Here is an 18,235-nt window from a genome sequence, read left to right on the forward strand (position 1 = left end):
CAGGGCCAACTCACTTGGACACCCATTGTTTCTCCATGGCAGCCCATGTGCCCGAAGCCTGCTGAAGGGTGGAATATCCTCTCCCTCATGATACATAGGATGAAAAAAAATGTAAAATTATCAAACACAGAAACAGGAGAAGATTACTTAAAATCTTACCATGTGAGAAACTTTTTAGCCTCACTCATATCTGATAGGATCACATCATTTGTTGCTTTATTTACTGGGTTTTTAGTCATAGCTACTAACATTCCTTAAACCGAAAGAACTGTGACATATATAGGCAGCTTGCAGAATGAAAAGTCTAGAGCCATCTTCTAGCTGAAGAAACAGGAAATTACTAAAACTTCTCTTCTTCAAACCCCAGAGGTAACCTCTATCCTGGATTTGTGTAAATAATTTCTTTGCAGGTCACTAGCTTTTGAACATCTGCTTCTTTGATACTAAGGTAAATAACTGGACCACTCATTTGGTCAATTCACACCTATAAATTCCTTCTTTCCCCACCCCTCCAAGCCTCCACTCATCCTTATCCATCCCTCAGAGCCCCATTCAAGCTTCACCTCCTAGGAGTCTTCCAAGACTCTCCAGTCTACAGTGGTTCTTATTAAAAACTTATCAGAGTTCTTATTCATTTAGGACCCCCACCAAGCTGTCTGTGGGAGCTGTCTAACCTAGCCCCAGTCCAGGGCCCTAAAGTCTGTGATGGAGAATCAGAGCAGTGTTTCATATCCCATGCAAATGCTGACTGAGAGAGTCTTCATGGAAAGATCCACATTCGATCAGCCATGAGAGGCCAACAAGAATATAGAGAACATGGGTGTACCATTGTCTAGAGATCAAGCAAGGTCTGAACACTTTCATTCTGACTCAGATATAGCCTGAGCAGAAAAGAAGTCATTCATTCAGTCATTCAACAAATAAGAGGCATCTATTATACACAAGTCTCACTGCTAGGCGTTGGAGACACAATAGTAAGCAAGGCAGACCTGATGCATGGCGTTTCTCAAAGTGATGAGGGAAATAAGTAAATGGAAAGTTGTGGGAAGTGCTGCAGTGGGGTGTGCCTGGGGCTATGGTAATACCTAAGAGGGGCAACCAACCCAGACGTTTGGGGAAGATGACAGGAAAGGCTTTCTGGACAAGTGAATGCCAAGCTGAGACCTGAACCAGGGTAAGTGCTGGACGGATAAGGGAGAGCATCTCCTGCAAAGGCCCAAGACCAAGAGGGACCATTGCCAGTAAGGGGCCGACAGCTGACTAAGACTGAAGCTCTCAGTGCTGGGGAAGGATCTTGCAAGCCTTGCTCAGGCATCGGAATGCCACCTTGGTGGTTTCCCTCAGGGAAATCTGCAGTTTCTCTTTGTGGCTGCAAGAGAGAGAAGGACTTGGGGCAGTGGGGGACAAAAGAGGTGCTGGGATCAAGGGAGATTGGGGCCTGGAGACGGAGAGGAGGGAGCAGACATCTGAGACCTGACGACAGATGGGATACAGGAGCAGACAAGGAAATGACCCCCACCACCTGTTCACAGGGTCTGAGGACACAGGGGTTTGCAGGCGGCAGGGAAACTGAGATCAGATCTGGGAGTGGTGGAGCTCTGATGTCTGCAGATGTCCAAGAGACGATGCCTAACAGGCAATTAGAGGTAAGCAATGGTGCCCCAGAATCTGGGGAGTGGATCCGAACTTGGGGATCATCAGCATGAGGATGAAAATGGACTCCAGGAGAGGGAAAAACACCAGGGCAAGGGTAGGCATGGGTGGGAGTTTCTCAAAGTGACCAGACCCTTCCACATACTTCAGTTCCTCTGGCTCTGTGAGACCAAAGAAAGAGAAGGGACACAGTGGACCTGAGGTCAAGGAGGCACTGATAAATTCTGGGCACATCCTTGTCTACCAACACACCCCCTGAACAGAGATGACAGGCCATCTTGCAAAGCAGGTGTGGGGAAGACAGCTACCCTTATGCACTGAGTGCTACCCCTTCTTTCTTTCCTTCCTCCCTCCTTCTCTCCCTTCCTTCCTTCCCTTCACCAAACATCCACTGCCTGCTTGCTCTGTGATCTGACACACAACCTAAGGGCACAGGGTGAAGAGGGGCCTAGAGGCTGCAGAAAACATGGTGACAGGTGAGACCGGAAAAACTAGATTTAAGTGAAGCTTACAATATAGTGAGGAAGGACCGTCCAGGACACTTGCACCTGTGAAGTAAAACAAGAGGCTCTGAAGACAAGGAGGAGGGAGAAACGACACAAAGTTCCTTGCAGAGAACAGGCATTTAATAAGGTGCATGTGGACAGAACTGGGGGGAATGAGGCGGTGATGGCTTCGAGGTGGCTGGGAAGATGGGCCAGGGTTTGAACTGGCGGGAAAAGTGCAACTGCAGATAGAGGGGAGATGAGCTCAAGATTAAGTGTGAAGAGAGCAGGGGTGGGCTGATAGGGCTGGGGGCAGGCTGGGGCCAGGTTCTCAGCTGGGGGACTGAGGCTGAGGCAAAGCCTCTGGGAAGCTCTGGGAAGAGGAGAGAAGGGGCTCATGGTAGCGGAGGGCCTGCTTGTGAAGCTCTGGTGACTTTACAGTCCTCACCTCACTTAATACAAAGTCTGGGAAGTGGGACTAGGTTTCCCCCACTATCCGAACACAGAACATTCCTAATGAAACCTTTCTTAAGGCCAAATGGTATAAAGCAAAGAAACAATTACTGTGAATTTATATGGAAACCATTTTGAACATTCCCAAACCCCCAAAAAACAACCTCCCTTTGGCTTCTTTGACACCTTAGGATGCATCTTTCTAGGGGACGAGTAAAACGAGTTGAGATAAACCACAGATGCAGCAGAATCCACAGCTCTGGCAGCGTGCTGCCGAGATGCTGAGATGCTGAGTGCAGCCCCTGGGAAGGATGTGGCGGGGCCACTCCTGCTGCCTCTGTGGCCACTTGCTGCAAAACAAAGGCTGGATGCTATTTTTGTTGTAGAAAGCAAACTTGCAAAAAGCAAGGGATACTTACCCTCAGCCCCGGGAGGCTTTGGGTGTGGAAACTAAGGCTCAGAGGCTTTGAGTCACTTTCCTGGAGTCTCATAGCTATTAAGTACAAAGGCAAAACTTGAACCCAGGCTCTCTGATATGCCCTCTCCAGGAGAACGCCAGGGAGTAAGCACCGGCCACATCCTGCCTTTGTCCCTCTGCAGAAAGATTTCTGTCTCATTCAAGGCTGTGTAACTCAGCAGTGGAGCAGAATGGAAGAATGGGGCAAGGCTGGTTTAGGAGGGTGGCCCAGGGGCTATGCCCAGGTCAGCAGGAGAATTCTGAGAGGTCTCTGCTCCTTTGCTTACACTCTGTCTATATCCCGAAGGATACACAGCACTTTACAATTAAAGAGGCAGTGCCAGTAAGCGTGGAGACCATTGCACAGAATAAGATTGGAAATGTATCAAGGAGAGAGGAAAAGGCCTCTTGCTTCACAGGAGCGGCAAGTGCCTGTGCCAAGTCTCAAAATGGGAATTCTGGTTTTTAAACTGCAAGCGGCCCGTTAGAACCGACTGGGTGGTAAATGTCCTCACTATCTGAGTTTCCCTTACTCATCATGAGGTCCCGTGGACCCTCCCCCCAGAACACACCTCCTTCCCAACTGCTGGACTGCACACCCCAAACCCTGGGTGTTGGTAGGGCTGGCCTTGTAATGTGGCCAGTGCAACAGCAAAGGCCCTAGGGAAGGATGCTTATTGCAAATCACTAGAATAAGAAGTCAGCAAATTCATGGACTAGAAAAAAAATGGAATTAAGTCTGAATTTTAATTGGAACAAAGACCCACGGTCCTCCTTGAATCATGCTGCCCTGAAGCAGAAGCAGCTGACTGGTGAATGATACCCAGTTAGTGTCCTGTGCTTCGCCATGTTGCCTTGCTGTCCTGGACCATGCATCTGACCAAGGGGAAATGGGCATTTAGTTGCCTCCTAGATACCAAAGTAGGAAGATTCCAGTGCCTAGAGTGTCCAGACAAGAGTTTCCAGGGTCTCTAACCACTTTGCTTTCATTGGGAGATGATGCCATCTTGTCAGGGTTTGTATTTATTTTGGGGTTAATGATTTCCAGCAGAGATGACAAAAACGAATCCCCCAGGACTGCCACGAATGGTTTACGGAGACAGCATATTGTCCAAGAGCATTCATCCAAGGGGTGCCAAGCATACCACAGCATCGGAGATTGATTGTTTATGATCATCCTTTCCTAGCAGATGTATTTTGTTCTCTAAAACCCAACATATTATGATCATAGTTCAAAAGAAAGATGTGAAACATCTTGAGGAAGGCTACCTTTTCACGATTTGCCTGTGGGCCACATATGGGGGCCAGCAATGGCCCTGGGGTCACCGTCCAGGACCGAGGCAGCGGTTGCTTTCGGAGATGAATCTGACAACACATTTCAGCTCAGCAGGACCAACTGTTAATGTCTGCCTTGGGCTAGAAGAGGGGCGATGGCACTTAAGTTACAAATTTGTTATCCTTGATCTCTAAAAACCACCACCACCAACATTTTAGTTACCTTATATGTGCTAACTGACCTGACATTTGCCATTTTCTTCTGGAAATGCACCCAATACTCAATTCAGTTAAGGGCTGTCCTCTGAACAATTATTATTTGGCAGATTTTCCCCTCGGCTTTACTGGGATAGAACTGACCTATAACACTGGGTTGATTAAAGGTGTACAGTGTGAGGATTTGACACACAGCCGATGTGATGATTGTGAAATGATTACCACGATAAGGTTAGTGAACACATCTTTTACCTCACACGATTACCAGTTTTTGTGGTGATGGTGGTGGTAACGGTGCTGAGATCATTTAAGATCTGCTCTCGGTAGCTTTCATGTGGACAGCACAGCACTGTTCATTCCAGACACCATGCTGTGTGTCACATCACAGGAGGCAGGTTTTCACAGTTGCTACTCCAACCCCTTTATTTTTGCTGGCTAAGTATTTATGCTCATTTTTTTAAAAGATAAGAAAATGCAGATGCATTGTTTTTAAAGGGAAGGAATTTATAATCCCACCAGCTGGGGTCATCACAGATAATCTTGTGGGGGTTTATCCTGCCTGGTTCTTCAATACATATAACATTTAAGTATTTATTTTTAAATGATGGGGCATAAAATACCTACTCTTTTGTAATCGATTTGTATCACTTAGCATCCACTATCCTCATCTGACTATGTACAGGACAGAGCTTCTCTTTTCCTGTTTGCCTTTGTCTTTGTTTTGGCCTGGAGGAATCTTTTGGTTTCCCCACATCCTTTCCTGGGTGGCCATCTTATTTCTCAAAATGATTGGATAAATGATTACCTACTAACTACTGGCTCAATCTTTCCTCTAACCCATCTCAGCAGGCTTTGCATTTTACTGGGGCTTTAAATTACTTTGTAACATTCATTTATTTTTGAGAGACAGAGAGAGACAGAGCACAAGTGGGAGAGGGGCAGAGAGAGAAGGAGATACAGAATCTGAAGCAGGCTCCAGGCTCTGAGCTGTCAGTATGGAGCCCAAGATGGGGCGCAAACTCCTGAACCATGAAATCATGACTTGAGATGAAGTTAGACGTAACCAACTGAGCCACCCAGGTGCCCCAGGGACTTTTAAAGAACAGGTAACATTTCAAATGAACAAATTTGACATTCTCTAATAGGAGAATTTCAGACACTGATAGAAAGGGAAGAGATGCTTTTGTTTGGGTCAGGGAGAGCCCTCTTGGGCTTTAGGAGCTCCCTAAACTCTAACACCAAGGAGGTAAATGTCAACAGGTATTTGGGCAGAAGCCCAGGATCGTGGGATTAAGCCATATCCTGACCTTCAAAGTCTGCTGTGTGGCTGGACTGTGAACAGAGAGTGTAATTAGAGATGAATTCAAGTTAGAGGAGTGGACATGGCTGAATTTTTTGCGGCCCCGTGGGTCACAGCCAGGAGCTAGAATGCCAAGTACAATGAGAAGCCACCTGTCAGTTTTAAGCAGAGAAGTAACATGACCTGATTTATAACTGTATGAAGATCCTTTGCTGCTACATAGAAAATCAGCTCTGTCATTTAACCGCCCCCCATGCTTTATCTGCTAGTAAATTTCACCTTTAACAAGAATGGATGGGCGGTGACCCCCCAAAGAAGCTGGGTTTGAGACATTTCTCTTAAACTGCACACAGTGAAAAAGCATGATTGTTTTCTTTCCTCTAAAATACTCTCAAGCACAGGGAAAACCTCCCCACCATGGCCCACAGGAAGAGGGCAGCTGACGGAGGCATTCTGGGAGTTCTCTCAGAGCCCCTGGCAAATCCTGTGTGGTCTCTTTCTAGTCCGGACTGGACAGCTTTCCTGGCTTCATCTGCCTTTCCACGATTCTACACTGACATTTCCTGCTTCGAAATCAAATAGACGGGCAGCATGAGAGTTGTGGCTGTGTTCAGCACTAGCAGATCCCTCTATAAATTTTTAAAAACGAGGTCAGAAGTGACTCCTAAGCATATGTTACCAAAAATAAATCTCACCAAGTAGCAGAAGTAGCTGGAAGAAACAAAAACCCTCATAACTTTTCTTCCTCCCTCCACACTGTGACCTTGTCTGCTTAGTGACCCTTTTTCTTCTTAACTTTCTAGATTCCATAATGAAGTTTCCTTTTCCCTTCTTCAAACTTGTGTTTTGAAAAATACAGAACATATAAAATATTTGAAAGAACAATGCGCATCCTTATACTCCCTACATAGACTCACAATGACCCTTTCTTTTACCATTTCTGTTGTGACTCTATATGTTTTTACTAAGTCACTGAAAGCAAGTTGAAGTCATTGGATTACTCAGCCTTAAATACCTCAGCATGCAACTCCTAAAACCAAGATTATCCTCCTCTGTAACCTCAGTATTGTGAGCACCTATATTAAAAAACATTCTTGGGGCACCTGGGTGGCTCAGTTGCTTAACTGTTTGACTTGGGCTCAGGTCATGGTATCACAGTTTGTTGGTTCGAGCCCTGGGTCAGGCTCTGTGCTGACAGCTGGGAGCCTGGAGCCTGTTTGGATTCTGTGTCTCTCTCTCTCTCTGCCTCTTCCCCACTCATGCTCTGTCTCTGTCTCAAAAATAAAACATTACATAAAAATGAATACAAACAAAAAACGTTCTTTAAAAAATTTTTAAAAATGTTTATTCATTTTTGAGTGAGAGAGAGTCAGAGCATGAGCAGGAGAGGAGCAGAGAGAGAGGGAGACAGAGCATGAGCAGGAGAGGAGCAGAGAGAGAGGGAGCAGGAGAGGAGCAGAGAGAGAGGGAGAACCTGAGCTGTCAGCACAGAGCCGGCCACAAGGCTTGAACTCACGAACCATGAGATCATGACCTGAGCCAAAGTCTGGATGTCCAACCAACTGAGCCACCCAGGTGCCCCCAAAATCATTCTTAATTATCACCTAAGGTGCAGATGATACCAAAATGTCCTCAGTTGTCTCTAAAACATTTCCTTTATTGCCTTTTTTGGGAACCAGGCTTTAACCATAATGTGTTTTCTTTTTATTCTTTTTATTATTTTTCAATGTTTATTTTTGAGAGAGAGAAAGTCAGAGTGCAAGCAGGGGAGGGGCAGAAAGAGAGGGAGACACAGCATCTGAAGCAGGCTCCAGGCTCTGAACTGTCAGCACAGAGGTTAATGCAGGACTTGAACCCATGAACCGTGAAATCATGACCTGAGCCAAAGTCGGACGCTTTACTGACTGAGCCACCCCCCATACTTTTTCTGCAGTACGAAGAAGCAGCAATTGCTCTACCAAAGAGGCTTCAATGCCTCCCTGTTTGGGAACTGCGGAGTGCTCCCGCTTCTGCAGAGGGTTCTCTCTGAGAGGGGCTAGTGACCGTCAAGTGCTGTCACGTCACTTCTGCACTTACCAAGTACCGCGCTGCTGTATATTATTACTGCCGCTTAGGACAACTACTAATACCTTATGGGTATGAAAGCAGTAATCACTAGATGATTACTAAGGACCAAAAGCTACTATCACATTGTTCTTCATCAACAGAGCAAGTAAAAGTGAAGAGGTTTGGGAATCAGGATCCAAAAATATCTTATTATAAGGGACCTGCATAAAAATTCTTCAAGGGATGAGTATTTTAAATTTTGTACTAGTTTCAGTTTAAACATTTTCCTTTTCTATTTTACTTAACTTAAAACTCATGGGCCATGAGGGATTTCTTATTATTTTTTTTGAAATATTTTTAACTACTGATTTAAATTTTATTTTTTTAAATTTTTTTATTTTTTAAGTAAAGATGACATCCAACATGGGGTTCTAATTCACAATCCCGAGATCAAGAGTTGCGTGCTCCACTGACTGAGCTAGCCAGGCACCCCTGACCATGAGCGATTTCCATCAAATAACAAAATATAAGAATACAAAATACAAAACCTCATGTTCCCAACTCACTCAGCCTATGAGGCTAACTGATTTCTCTTATCTAAAGGATACCACACAGGAGTGCCTGGGTAGCTCAGTCAGTTAAGCATCCAACTTTGGCTGAGGTCATAATCTCACGGTTCATGGGTTCGAGACCTGCATAGGGCTCTGTGCTGTCAGCTCAGAGCCTGGAGGCTGCTTCTGATTCTGTTATTTCCCTCACTCTCTGTCCCTTCTCTACTTAGCTCTCTCTCTAAAAATAAATAAACACTGAAAAGAAATTTTTAAAATATAAAAAAAAAGAATACCATACAGATTCAGGATACATATTAAAAAAAAATAAGATCAATGTGATATACACATGTCAGATTCACATACAACAGCATTAGATGCTATGTTTAGGCATTTCTGGGTGAAAAACTATCTACCAGTTTTAGCTGATCTCCTAAAGGGAACCATTGAACCAATTTCAAAACAGTATTTTCTTAACATTCTAAGTTTTGAGGTGACCAAAAGACAGTAGCACTAACATTAATATTTTATGTTTTTGTCTTTGTCAAGTGAGCGTGGAGAAATGAGCTGGGCACCGGAGGCTGAAGACCCCCAGGAATCCCCGCTGGTGTCCTGGTGGGAGGGCATGGGGGGCGGTGGTTGCAGGCCCGAGCCAGAGAGTGCAGCATTCTAAACATTTCCTTATATGGACACATGGAGCCCATTAGTGAAGTGTTTCCTGCATACTGATGTTAAGCCCCAAAGATACAGGCCCAGGAGTAGGTTAGGCTTCCCACACCTAGCCTGGCACATGAAGTATGGGCGGCAGCCTTCCAGCCTCTCGTCTGGGATTCCAGTGAGCAGTGGCAAGTTCAACTGTGACACATTCCATCTGCTCCTGTGCCGTGGGGCCCTCACTTCCAGGAGCTCTTTGTAAGCCTGGCTAAATAAATCCGTAATCCTCTCTGATTCTGTGTGTCTGTGTGTCTGCACGTGTGTGTGGTCCTTCCCCACCAACCTGAGCCTCGCTGGAACAATGCTATATATCACCAGGTCTCACTTCGACTCCTTCCCCCACAATTCAGGGGGAAAATGATTATTACTCTGGATCAGAACTATGTCTGGTCAGCTGGGAAAGATCTATAGCCAAGAAACTAGCTTACAAAGTAGCTTTCCTTTTCCCTCAAGTGCACATCAATGTCATCCAAGGCTGGCATTTCCTAAAAGGTGGGAATTGAGGATGCAGGGAAATGATATTTAACAACAGTGGGTCATAGTGGGAACGTTATTTTCCTCTCATTCCCTAGCAATCTATCTGACTTTATAAGAAAGTCTCCCATTTGCATTCAGCATGTCTTGTCACCTCTCTAACATTTGCTATACTCCATTTTTAACAGAGAAGGCCCCAGGCTCAGAGGTCTGGGCAGACAGCAGCTGGAATTACATTCCTTTGTTGTATTTTGATTGAATTTATTATTCTGGTTGCTTATGTATTTATTTAGAAAGAGAGCATGTGCATGAGTGGGGCAGGGGCAGAGAGAGAGGGAGAGAATTCCAAGCTGTTAGCATAGAGCCTGGTGTGGGGCTTTAACTTATAGACTGTGAGATCATGACCTGGGCTGAAATCAAGAGTCTGATGCTCAACTAACTGAGTCACCCAGGCGTCCCTCTGGTTGCTTTCCAATGATGACAAGAGATAATGATATTGTTTAATAGAAGTGATATAAAGTTTCCTTTTAAAATAAAAAAAAACTTAATGTGTGTTTACTTTTGAGAGAGAAAAAGAGACAGAGCGTGATCAGGGGATAAACAGAGAGAGGGAGACACAGAATCCGAAGCAGGCTCCAGGCTCTGAGCTGTCAGCACAGAGCCCTACACAGGGCTCAAATCCACAAACCATGAGATCATGACTTAAGCCAAAGTTGTACACAACCAACTGAGCCACCCAGGCACCCCACTTTCAAAATAAATTTAAGTTAAAAAGTAAGTTAATTTAAATAAGAATACTGTGTAAACACTATGCTCAGTGGCCTGTAGATACAGCAGGAATTGTGACAACACAACAGTGACCAGCCTCTGGAAGAACTTGTGAAGAAGACGTCTTCTAGATCAGGGGCTCTCTACCCTGGCAGAGTCAGGTGTGGAGCTTTGGCCTGGCATTTTGGCCAGAGCCACCTTGGAGCCGGGTGAAGTACCAGCACAGGATGTTTAAGGAGTTTTCTGAGTGACTGCAATGAGCAGCTGTGGCTCTGACCACAACACCACCTCCTGGATGTTGGCAGGTGTCTGCCCTCTAGTAACACCCAGGAGAGCAAACTGCATTGTGACTCCCAAACCCTCAGCTTCTATGCCTTCCATCCCCTCGAATCTCCTCATAAGAAAAACCAAGGCGCTGATTTCTTGGTAACTGGCCCAGGCTCATAATACAAGTGCCCCACATTGCAAGGACTGAGGTGGCTTTGGATTAAGGTGACTGGCAGCCTCTTTCTCAAACAGAGTGGTGTTATCTTGGAAGATTTTAGGGAATAAACAGGTATGTTCTACTTCTCATGTAGAACTGAGCCAAAATGTCCCTCACCTCATCATACAGGCCATGTTGATGGGCCTGTGTTGATGTGCTGAGGATACAAAACTGGCCCTCAACCAGGAAATCTGTCCCATCATCCCCTCCTCCCTGCTCCCATTATCCTATAGCCCTGTTCACTCTGTTGCTGTGGAGCTCGGCTGGCGGTCTCTAAACGGTTTTGACCACAAGCTTCCATTTGTACAATTTTGAACAAACCTCTCCACTGACGTATTTACGTGCTCAACTCTGGAACAGTGTGTTAATAAACAGGTGGGCTTAGTTCCTTTCTTATTTTTTGAGTAAGTAAATAGTTAAAAGCTATGAGATCATTCTGCCTACCCCCTGAGGGCTAACCCTCCGTGCTGCAGACTGAGGGTATGACCGTCAACAGTGCCATCAGGGAAGGGGCCGTGTCCACTGATCTCTGAGCCCTGCAGTCCCACACACCGACCAGCTGGCCCACGGGGGCCTCTCAGGCAGGTCTGCAGACTCTACAGTCTCAGCGGTTGGAATGTATTTGCTCCGTACCTCATATGTTGATGAGGGTAGCAGGTTTGGTTTCCAGATTGGCACGTGTCTGAAAGGATGTAAAAATACTGAAAAACTAGAGAGCCCGTGGAGGAGAGGCACCACTGGGAGTCGAGGTGCCCTCTCTCCACAAAGCTTGACTCACTTTCAATCTGGAACACCAGCAGGTTCTGGATGCGGGAGGGAGGATGTGCTGCTTGCAGACGGGCCGAGGGGTGCTGCTCAGTGGTGCCTGGATGTAGGGATAGAATGTGCCTCCTGAGTAGCAGGAGGGGTCTTTCTAGTCAGGGTGATAAGAAAAACAATTCTGGATCAAGAACAGGGCAGGAGGGGCGCCTGAGTGGCTCATTCGATTAAGTGTATGACTTCAGCTCAGGTCATGATCCCACGGTTTGTGGGTTCGAGCCCCGTGTCGAGCTCTGTGCTGACAGCTCAGAGCCTGGAGCCTGCTTCGGATTCTGTGTCTCCCTCTCTCTCTGTCTCTCCCCCGCTCATGCTCTGTTTCTCTCTGTCTCAATAATAAATAAACATTAAAAAAATAAAATAAAAAAAGAACGAGGGGACATGGAGCCAAGGTCTAAGATGGACAGTGAAGGGCAGGCTTTTGCTTTTTTACTTCTTCTGCATCAGGATTGCGTACCTGTGTTAAGTGTATGAGTGCCTCCTCTTCAGAGGAAAAAAATAGCAAAAAATGTTCATTGCACTCCATTTGCACAATAATTTGGGATGTAAAGTAAAAAGGTGTAAGTTAGATGACCTGCTCCCATCACACTCCAGACTGCTCACCACTATTCTCAGCTTGTTGAACATGACTTTTAAAACTAAACAAAGTAAGGAAAAAACCTATGAAAAAGTTTAATATTGATATGGAGAAACATAAAACATCTGCAAGGATATCCTTCACAGTGTACCCAGTGGCTCTCTTCGTGTGGCAATGTGGTTTTTGTTTTTCTTCTTTCTGCTTCCCTGGGTTTTCTGGCAATGAATTTATTTCAGATATGCAAGAAGAAAAACAAAATTACAGAGAAAGGACTATAAAGTGAAAGCTGGAGATAGAGGGGTCATATGTGGAGCCGGAACTAAAGCCCAAACAAAAGCCAACCACGTCATCGGCGAGGCTCTGCAGAGCAGTCCTCTGCCCCTGAGCGTGCTAACCGTGAGGGTCCTGGGTTCTCACCCTAAGTCCGCACTAGCTGCAACCCTGGGAAAGTCATCTCCCTCTTGGGGCCTTGGCTTCCTATCTGCAGAATGTGGGATTGCACTAGATCAGTGCTTCTCAACAGGGGGAGGTTTTGCCCTCTCAAGGAATACGAGGCGGGATCTGGAGACCTTTTTGGTTGTCCCAGCTGGGAAGGGTGCTACTAGCACCTAGAGAGAGGGGAGAGCCCAGAGGTGCCACTCAACACCCTACAATGCACAGGACAGGCCCCTACAACAAAGGGCAATCTCAGTAGTGCTGAGATTGCAAAGCCCATCCTGGAGGACACTCAGTTCTGTGAGTTTGGGCCCGAGGTCTCCTATAGGGCTCTCATCCCTGCCCAGACTCTGACCGTGGCCCACTCTGACTACGAGGAGAGAAGAAATAAACAACAGGGCTCAAGGCCGGGGATACTCTTATGTCCCGGACAATGGGAGGTCCTGCCATAAAAGGCAGACAGGCAGACAGACAGGCTGTCTTCTTCCCAGGGACCGGGCTCTCAGGCGCTCACATGAATAAACAGGGCCCCCTTCTGGCGTGTGTCAGCACAATCAACAATGGGCTGATGGCTCAAAAACTATTCAAAATTTGAAAAAAAATTTGGCGACTGGAATATTTCCTTAGTGACCATTTTCTGATTTCTCAGGGTAGGAGATACTAGTTATTAGTAACAGAATTTCCTTTAAAAACATAAAAGGACTTATAATTAGATGGCTAACGAATGCTGATTTTCAGGGTAGACTCAACAAATATTTAAGAGCCTACCATGACTAGACCTTTTGTGGACATTTGATCAACGACAATGTGGCACTGCCATTGCAGAGTGGGGAGAAGAAATCTTTTCAATCACTGCTGCTGGGATAATCGGGAGGAAATGAAAATGGATTTCTACCTCCCGCTAAACACACACATCAATTCCAACTGACCAAGAGACTTAAAGGTCTGTGAAACCTCAAAAAGCTAAACTCTAAAACTTTTAGAAGACAATATATCTTCATGACTTTAGAGTAGGAAAGATTTTTTTAAGACAAGTCACAAAAGCACCAACCCTTATGGAGAAAGAAATGATAAATACACCAAGCCATAAGAACTTCTGTTTATCAAAAGACAAGCCAAAGAAATGTATTTGCAAGTTATGTATCCACAATATACAATAATACATACAAACAAATATGGAAAAGAGGACTTAATTTAAAAACAGGCAAAAATATTGAACACACTTTCACAAAAGAGGCTCTCTGCATGGGGCTGTACGTTTTGGAAAGAGGCCCGGCATCAATTGTCAGCAGGGAAATCAAAACCATAATGAGATACCATGATGGTATGCTATGATTGAACAGAGAGACAAATCCAATGTTCATGAGAACGTCAAGAAATTCAAACTCTCCTACATTGCTGAGTCAGTGAATAAATTTGCACAACTACTTTGTAAAACAGTTTGGCAGTATCTACTGAAACTACATGTTGACCTAGCCATTCTACTACGAGGTAAATTTACCTAATAAAAATGAGAGCATAGATTCAACAACAGAAATGTTCAAGAACATTCACGGCATCTTCATTCATCACAGCATCATGCCGCAAAAGCCCACCCCCAGTAACACGGATCAAGCTGTCTCTATGGGGAGAATTCTGCATATTCAAGATGTTACTCCATGGATATTAGACCTTAATTAAAAACACCAAGCAAGCAGCCTGCTCCACAGGTACAGAGGTTCCCCTACTAAAATTGCACCCTGAATTTGAAGAAATATTTATAAGCACCTAACTGAAAGAGAAAAGGCATACCTTTGTAATTACTCTTTTCAACTTATATTCCCTCTCCCTATACATTAATGATATATTAACAAACTGTTAAAAACACAAGCCACAGAACGAGAGGTATTTGCGTCATATATTCCAATATGGAACCCACGACCAGAAACTGCAAATCTATAGAAAAAGACAACGCGAGAATAGCAAGCAAAAGACTTCTTACTTTGTACTTTTCAGTATTCCTCCAGTTTTCCTGTCATTATTTATCTATAACTATTAGGTACTACTTCTATTTTTTAAATTTTTAGTTCAGTAATACTACTTGAAAATACTTTCCTTGTCAAACATTAGACATTCCAGATAAAATTAAAGTCCCTGTTGACCCCTAATCCTAGTTTACTCCCTGATACCTGGAGAAAATAGCTGAACTATTTGATGTGCTTTTTTTCCTAGATTTTTTTTCAGTGCAGTATATTTTGTGGGTTCTATTTTTTTATTTTAATTTTTTTAACCCAGTGCAGACCTTGAGCTTACAACCCTGAGATCAAGACCTGAGCTGAGGTCAAGAGGTGGATGCTTAACTGACTGAGCCACCCAGGCACCTCTCTCCCTTTATTATATATATATGGCATGCTAATACGGGGCTTGCACTGAAACTTGCTTTTTTTTTTGCTCAGTATTATGTCTTCCAGCATTTTCCACGTGGGTATACACAAAGTTACTTGAGCATCTTATTCTTTTTAACTACTTCAGAGTCTTCCACAAGAACAGAAGTTCCTCCATGGATGGCCATTAAGGGCCCTCCCTTCCACCCTCCCTCCCTTTCTTTCTTTTTTTTTTTTGCAATTAGTACCTCTCTTTAATTAGAACAATTGATATGTCATTTAAATACTTATTTCATTTCAATTTCATAAACACAGAGGCTCCAGAAAGCTCACGCCTCATTCCAATCTCAGAAAGCACCGTCCTGGCCTGGGGATTCGCCAGCTGTGTAAGCAGAAAGTGCAGTCCAGAGCTTTGCGGGGCCGTGACTCTTGCTTTGCTGCCTCCGCCAGGACTGGAGTCAGGGCTGGAAAACTGTGCTTCCCTTCTTCCACCTCTACTGCTGATGTGCCACGAGACCTCGGGAGACCAGCTCCCCTCTATGGTTCCCCATTTCCTCCCTCATGGATAGAGGGGTGGGGACATATACTGTTCAGGCCTCTCTCAGCTCTGAAGGTCTTTTATCCTGAGTATGCTCTTGTCTTCAGTGATATATGCAAGTGACCACCCTGGCACGGATGCCTGAGAAAAATTTTTCCCTTCCTAGTAGCCCCACGGACAGTCTGCTTCTTGGGGTGTATACAGGGGAAACTTAATTGGTGCTCTGGGGTCCCAGCTCCTCATGAAAGAAGGTGCTAACAGGAGACACCTGAAGCTCTGGGGGCCAGCCTCCCCCACCTCCACCCATTCTGGTGCCCCTGGAGCCTCTCCTCATCTTCCCAAAGCCTTGAACAGAGCTGCGTTTCCTACTCATCTCATCCCTGTGACTTCTGAAGGCTAAGTTGCCATGGCAACACAGGCCACTGAACCATGTTCAAAACCTCTTACCATAAAGAGGAACACTTAGCTGTCTCAAGAGTCTATTTAAAGGGGAACAGAGAGGCAATTACTCCTCATGGAGGGAGAGCAAACCCGTGTGCGTTTCTGAGCCTCTCTGCGGGGAAGGGTCTGAGAGAACAGATAGGACATGTCCTCCTCGTAGAGGTGGGGACCTCAGGCATGGAGGGACCAGCTCGCTCCGGGTCACACGGACAGGTAGAGGCAGGAATCAGCAGGGTTCTTATTCTGAGCTTACTTCTCATCTGGCTCTACCCGGGTTCTGTCTCCTCCCTAGTGCTTTCCTTCCCCTCCCCTGTCCATGTGCCTCCTGCCTCCAGGGCAAACCCTGGGCTGGGCACCTCCAAACAGTCTGTTTACGGCCAAAAGGGCCTTTCCCCAAAGTGAATCAGACCCTCTGCCTCCCTCTCCACCTCACAACACTCCAATGGATTCTTAGCCAGGACTGCAGCCACCTGCCCCTCCTTCCTCCGCTCCAATCTTGTCCCCTGTGCCTCTCCATCCCAGCCCATTCCAGGGTTCTTTCTCTCACACAAATACCAAACTCCAGCCTCTCAGAAATCAGCACATCCCTCCTGACAACCATCACTCTCTATCCCTTTTCCTTGTTATGCCCTCACAGCACATACCCCTCTCTGCATTCACAAGCTTTGGTTGTTTACTTCTCCACTCATCCCCCTCCCTGGAGTAAGAACGGCTCTCTTATCCAAGGCTATCCACCCACAACCTAGAACTGCGGTGGGAATTGAGCGGGCTCTCCATACCCTTTTGCTGAATGAGAGCGCAGATGACGAGATATCTTTCCACTGCCCACTGAGGATGACGCATCCTCAGAGCAACACCCCTCTCCCTTTCCTTCTACTGCTCCCTGAGTCTGTGGCCCTGTGGCTGGAGAGCTATGGGCCTCCCATCCCCACCCCCGCCCCCGCCCCCACCACACAAACACAGAGGCACTGGCAGCACAGAGCATTGGCAAGAATGGGAAGGAGGCAGGCAGCTTCCGTGACTAAGCCATGAGGGCTGGTGGGGACTGCTGAACAGTCAGGCAGCTAAAAGGTGCACTGGGTCTGTGTGGTCTTGGGAGGTGGGACACAAGCCTGTGCGCATCACACTATGACCGGTTATTTAGTTCTTACTGTGTGCACTTGGCATGTTGTGTCCTCTCTCAGCCTCTAAACTACCCTGTGGGTTAGAATGGCTGCCTCCCACCACACCAAGTGAAGAGAGCACTCCATGCTCTTCCCTCAGCCTGGACCACTGTCCCTGGTCCTTCAGCAGGACAACTCCTGACCATCGCCCAGTTTCGTCCTCAGGGAAGTCCTCCCTCTCTCTCCAGGACCATACCAGGTTCTGCTCCATATGCCCAGGAAACCCTGCGCTCCTCCCTCCCTCCGAGCACTGCTGTAATGTAAACACAGCATTTTTGCGTGAATACTCGTTCAGTGTGGGTCTCCCTGCCACTGTCCAGGACACAAGGCAGGGACTGGTGACGGCTCCATTCCCCAGTGCAGTGCCTGGCCTGTGGCGGCCAAGCAGTTACTATTCGTTTAATGAGTAGATGAAAAACTAAGCCTTGGATGAGTTGCCGTGATCCTGCAGCTCGTGAGAGTGGGCCTGGGACAGGAGCCCAGGTCTGTCTATCTCCAGGGCCTACATTCCTCCCAGGGTTCAAATGGTTGCAGCTGCCTAAGAGCAGGATGGATTTGTAGTGCGTGCCCCTCACTGGACCAGCACGAGTCTATGCTGCAGGGCCTGCCGGGCAGGATGCGGTAGGGGGGCCTCGAGTATCTGGCTGGGCTGGGGGTCCCTTCCAGCCTGGAGATGCTCCAATTCCTTTGGGCTCAGGACTCACCAGAGCTTGCTCTATGAGCAGGCAGAAGAGGATGGCATTGCCCACCTCCCTCAGGCTCTGGAACACGTCTGTTTTGAGCTCTGCGTACTCAATGATGTCCTTCAGCTGGTGGTGGAAGAACTCCAGGATCCCTGGGAGATGAAGGCGGATGGTTAGCAGGCAGCTGACCCTGCCCAGCATGATGGGAAGGGTCAACAGAGCAACAGCCCAGACCTGGTACTGTTGTGACTATTAAATGAGACATTGGGACATTAAGTGGGACAGCGGAAAACCAGACCCCTGTCTTTACATGTGGGCCAGGGGTGAGCCTTCTTTCAGGGCTCAG

General features: G+C 46.4%; 1 protein-coding gene across 4 annotated transcripts in view; it reads right to left on the reverse strand.

The window, feature by feature from the left end:
- Nucleotides 1-18,235, reverse strand: part of CYFIP2 (cytoplasmic FMR1 interacting protein 2) — a 103,648-nt gene that overhangs the window by 20,531 nt on the left and 64,882 nt on the right. For all 4 annotated transcript variants that reach the window (XM_029942958.1, XM_029942956.1, XM_029942957.1 and 1 more), the window contains one exon: nucleotides 17,911-18,041. In XM_029942958.1, the coding sequence (XP_029798818.1) occupies nucleotides 17,911-18,041 (131 nt within the window). The remainder of the gene's footprint in view (nucleotides 1-17,910; nucleotides 18,042-18,235) is intronic.

This window comes from Suricata suricatta, chromosome 6 (genome assembly GCF_006229205.1).
Source record: "Suricata suricatta isolate VVHF042 chromosome 6, meerkat_22Aug2017_6uvM2_HiC, whole genome shotgun sequence".
Lineage (NCBI taxonomy): Eukaryota > Metazoa > Chordata > Mammalia > Carnivora > Herpestidae > Suricata > Suricata suricatta.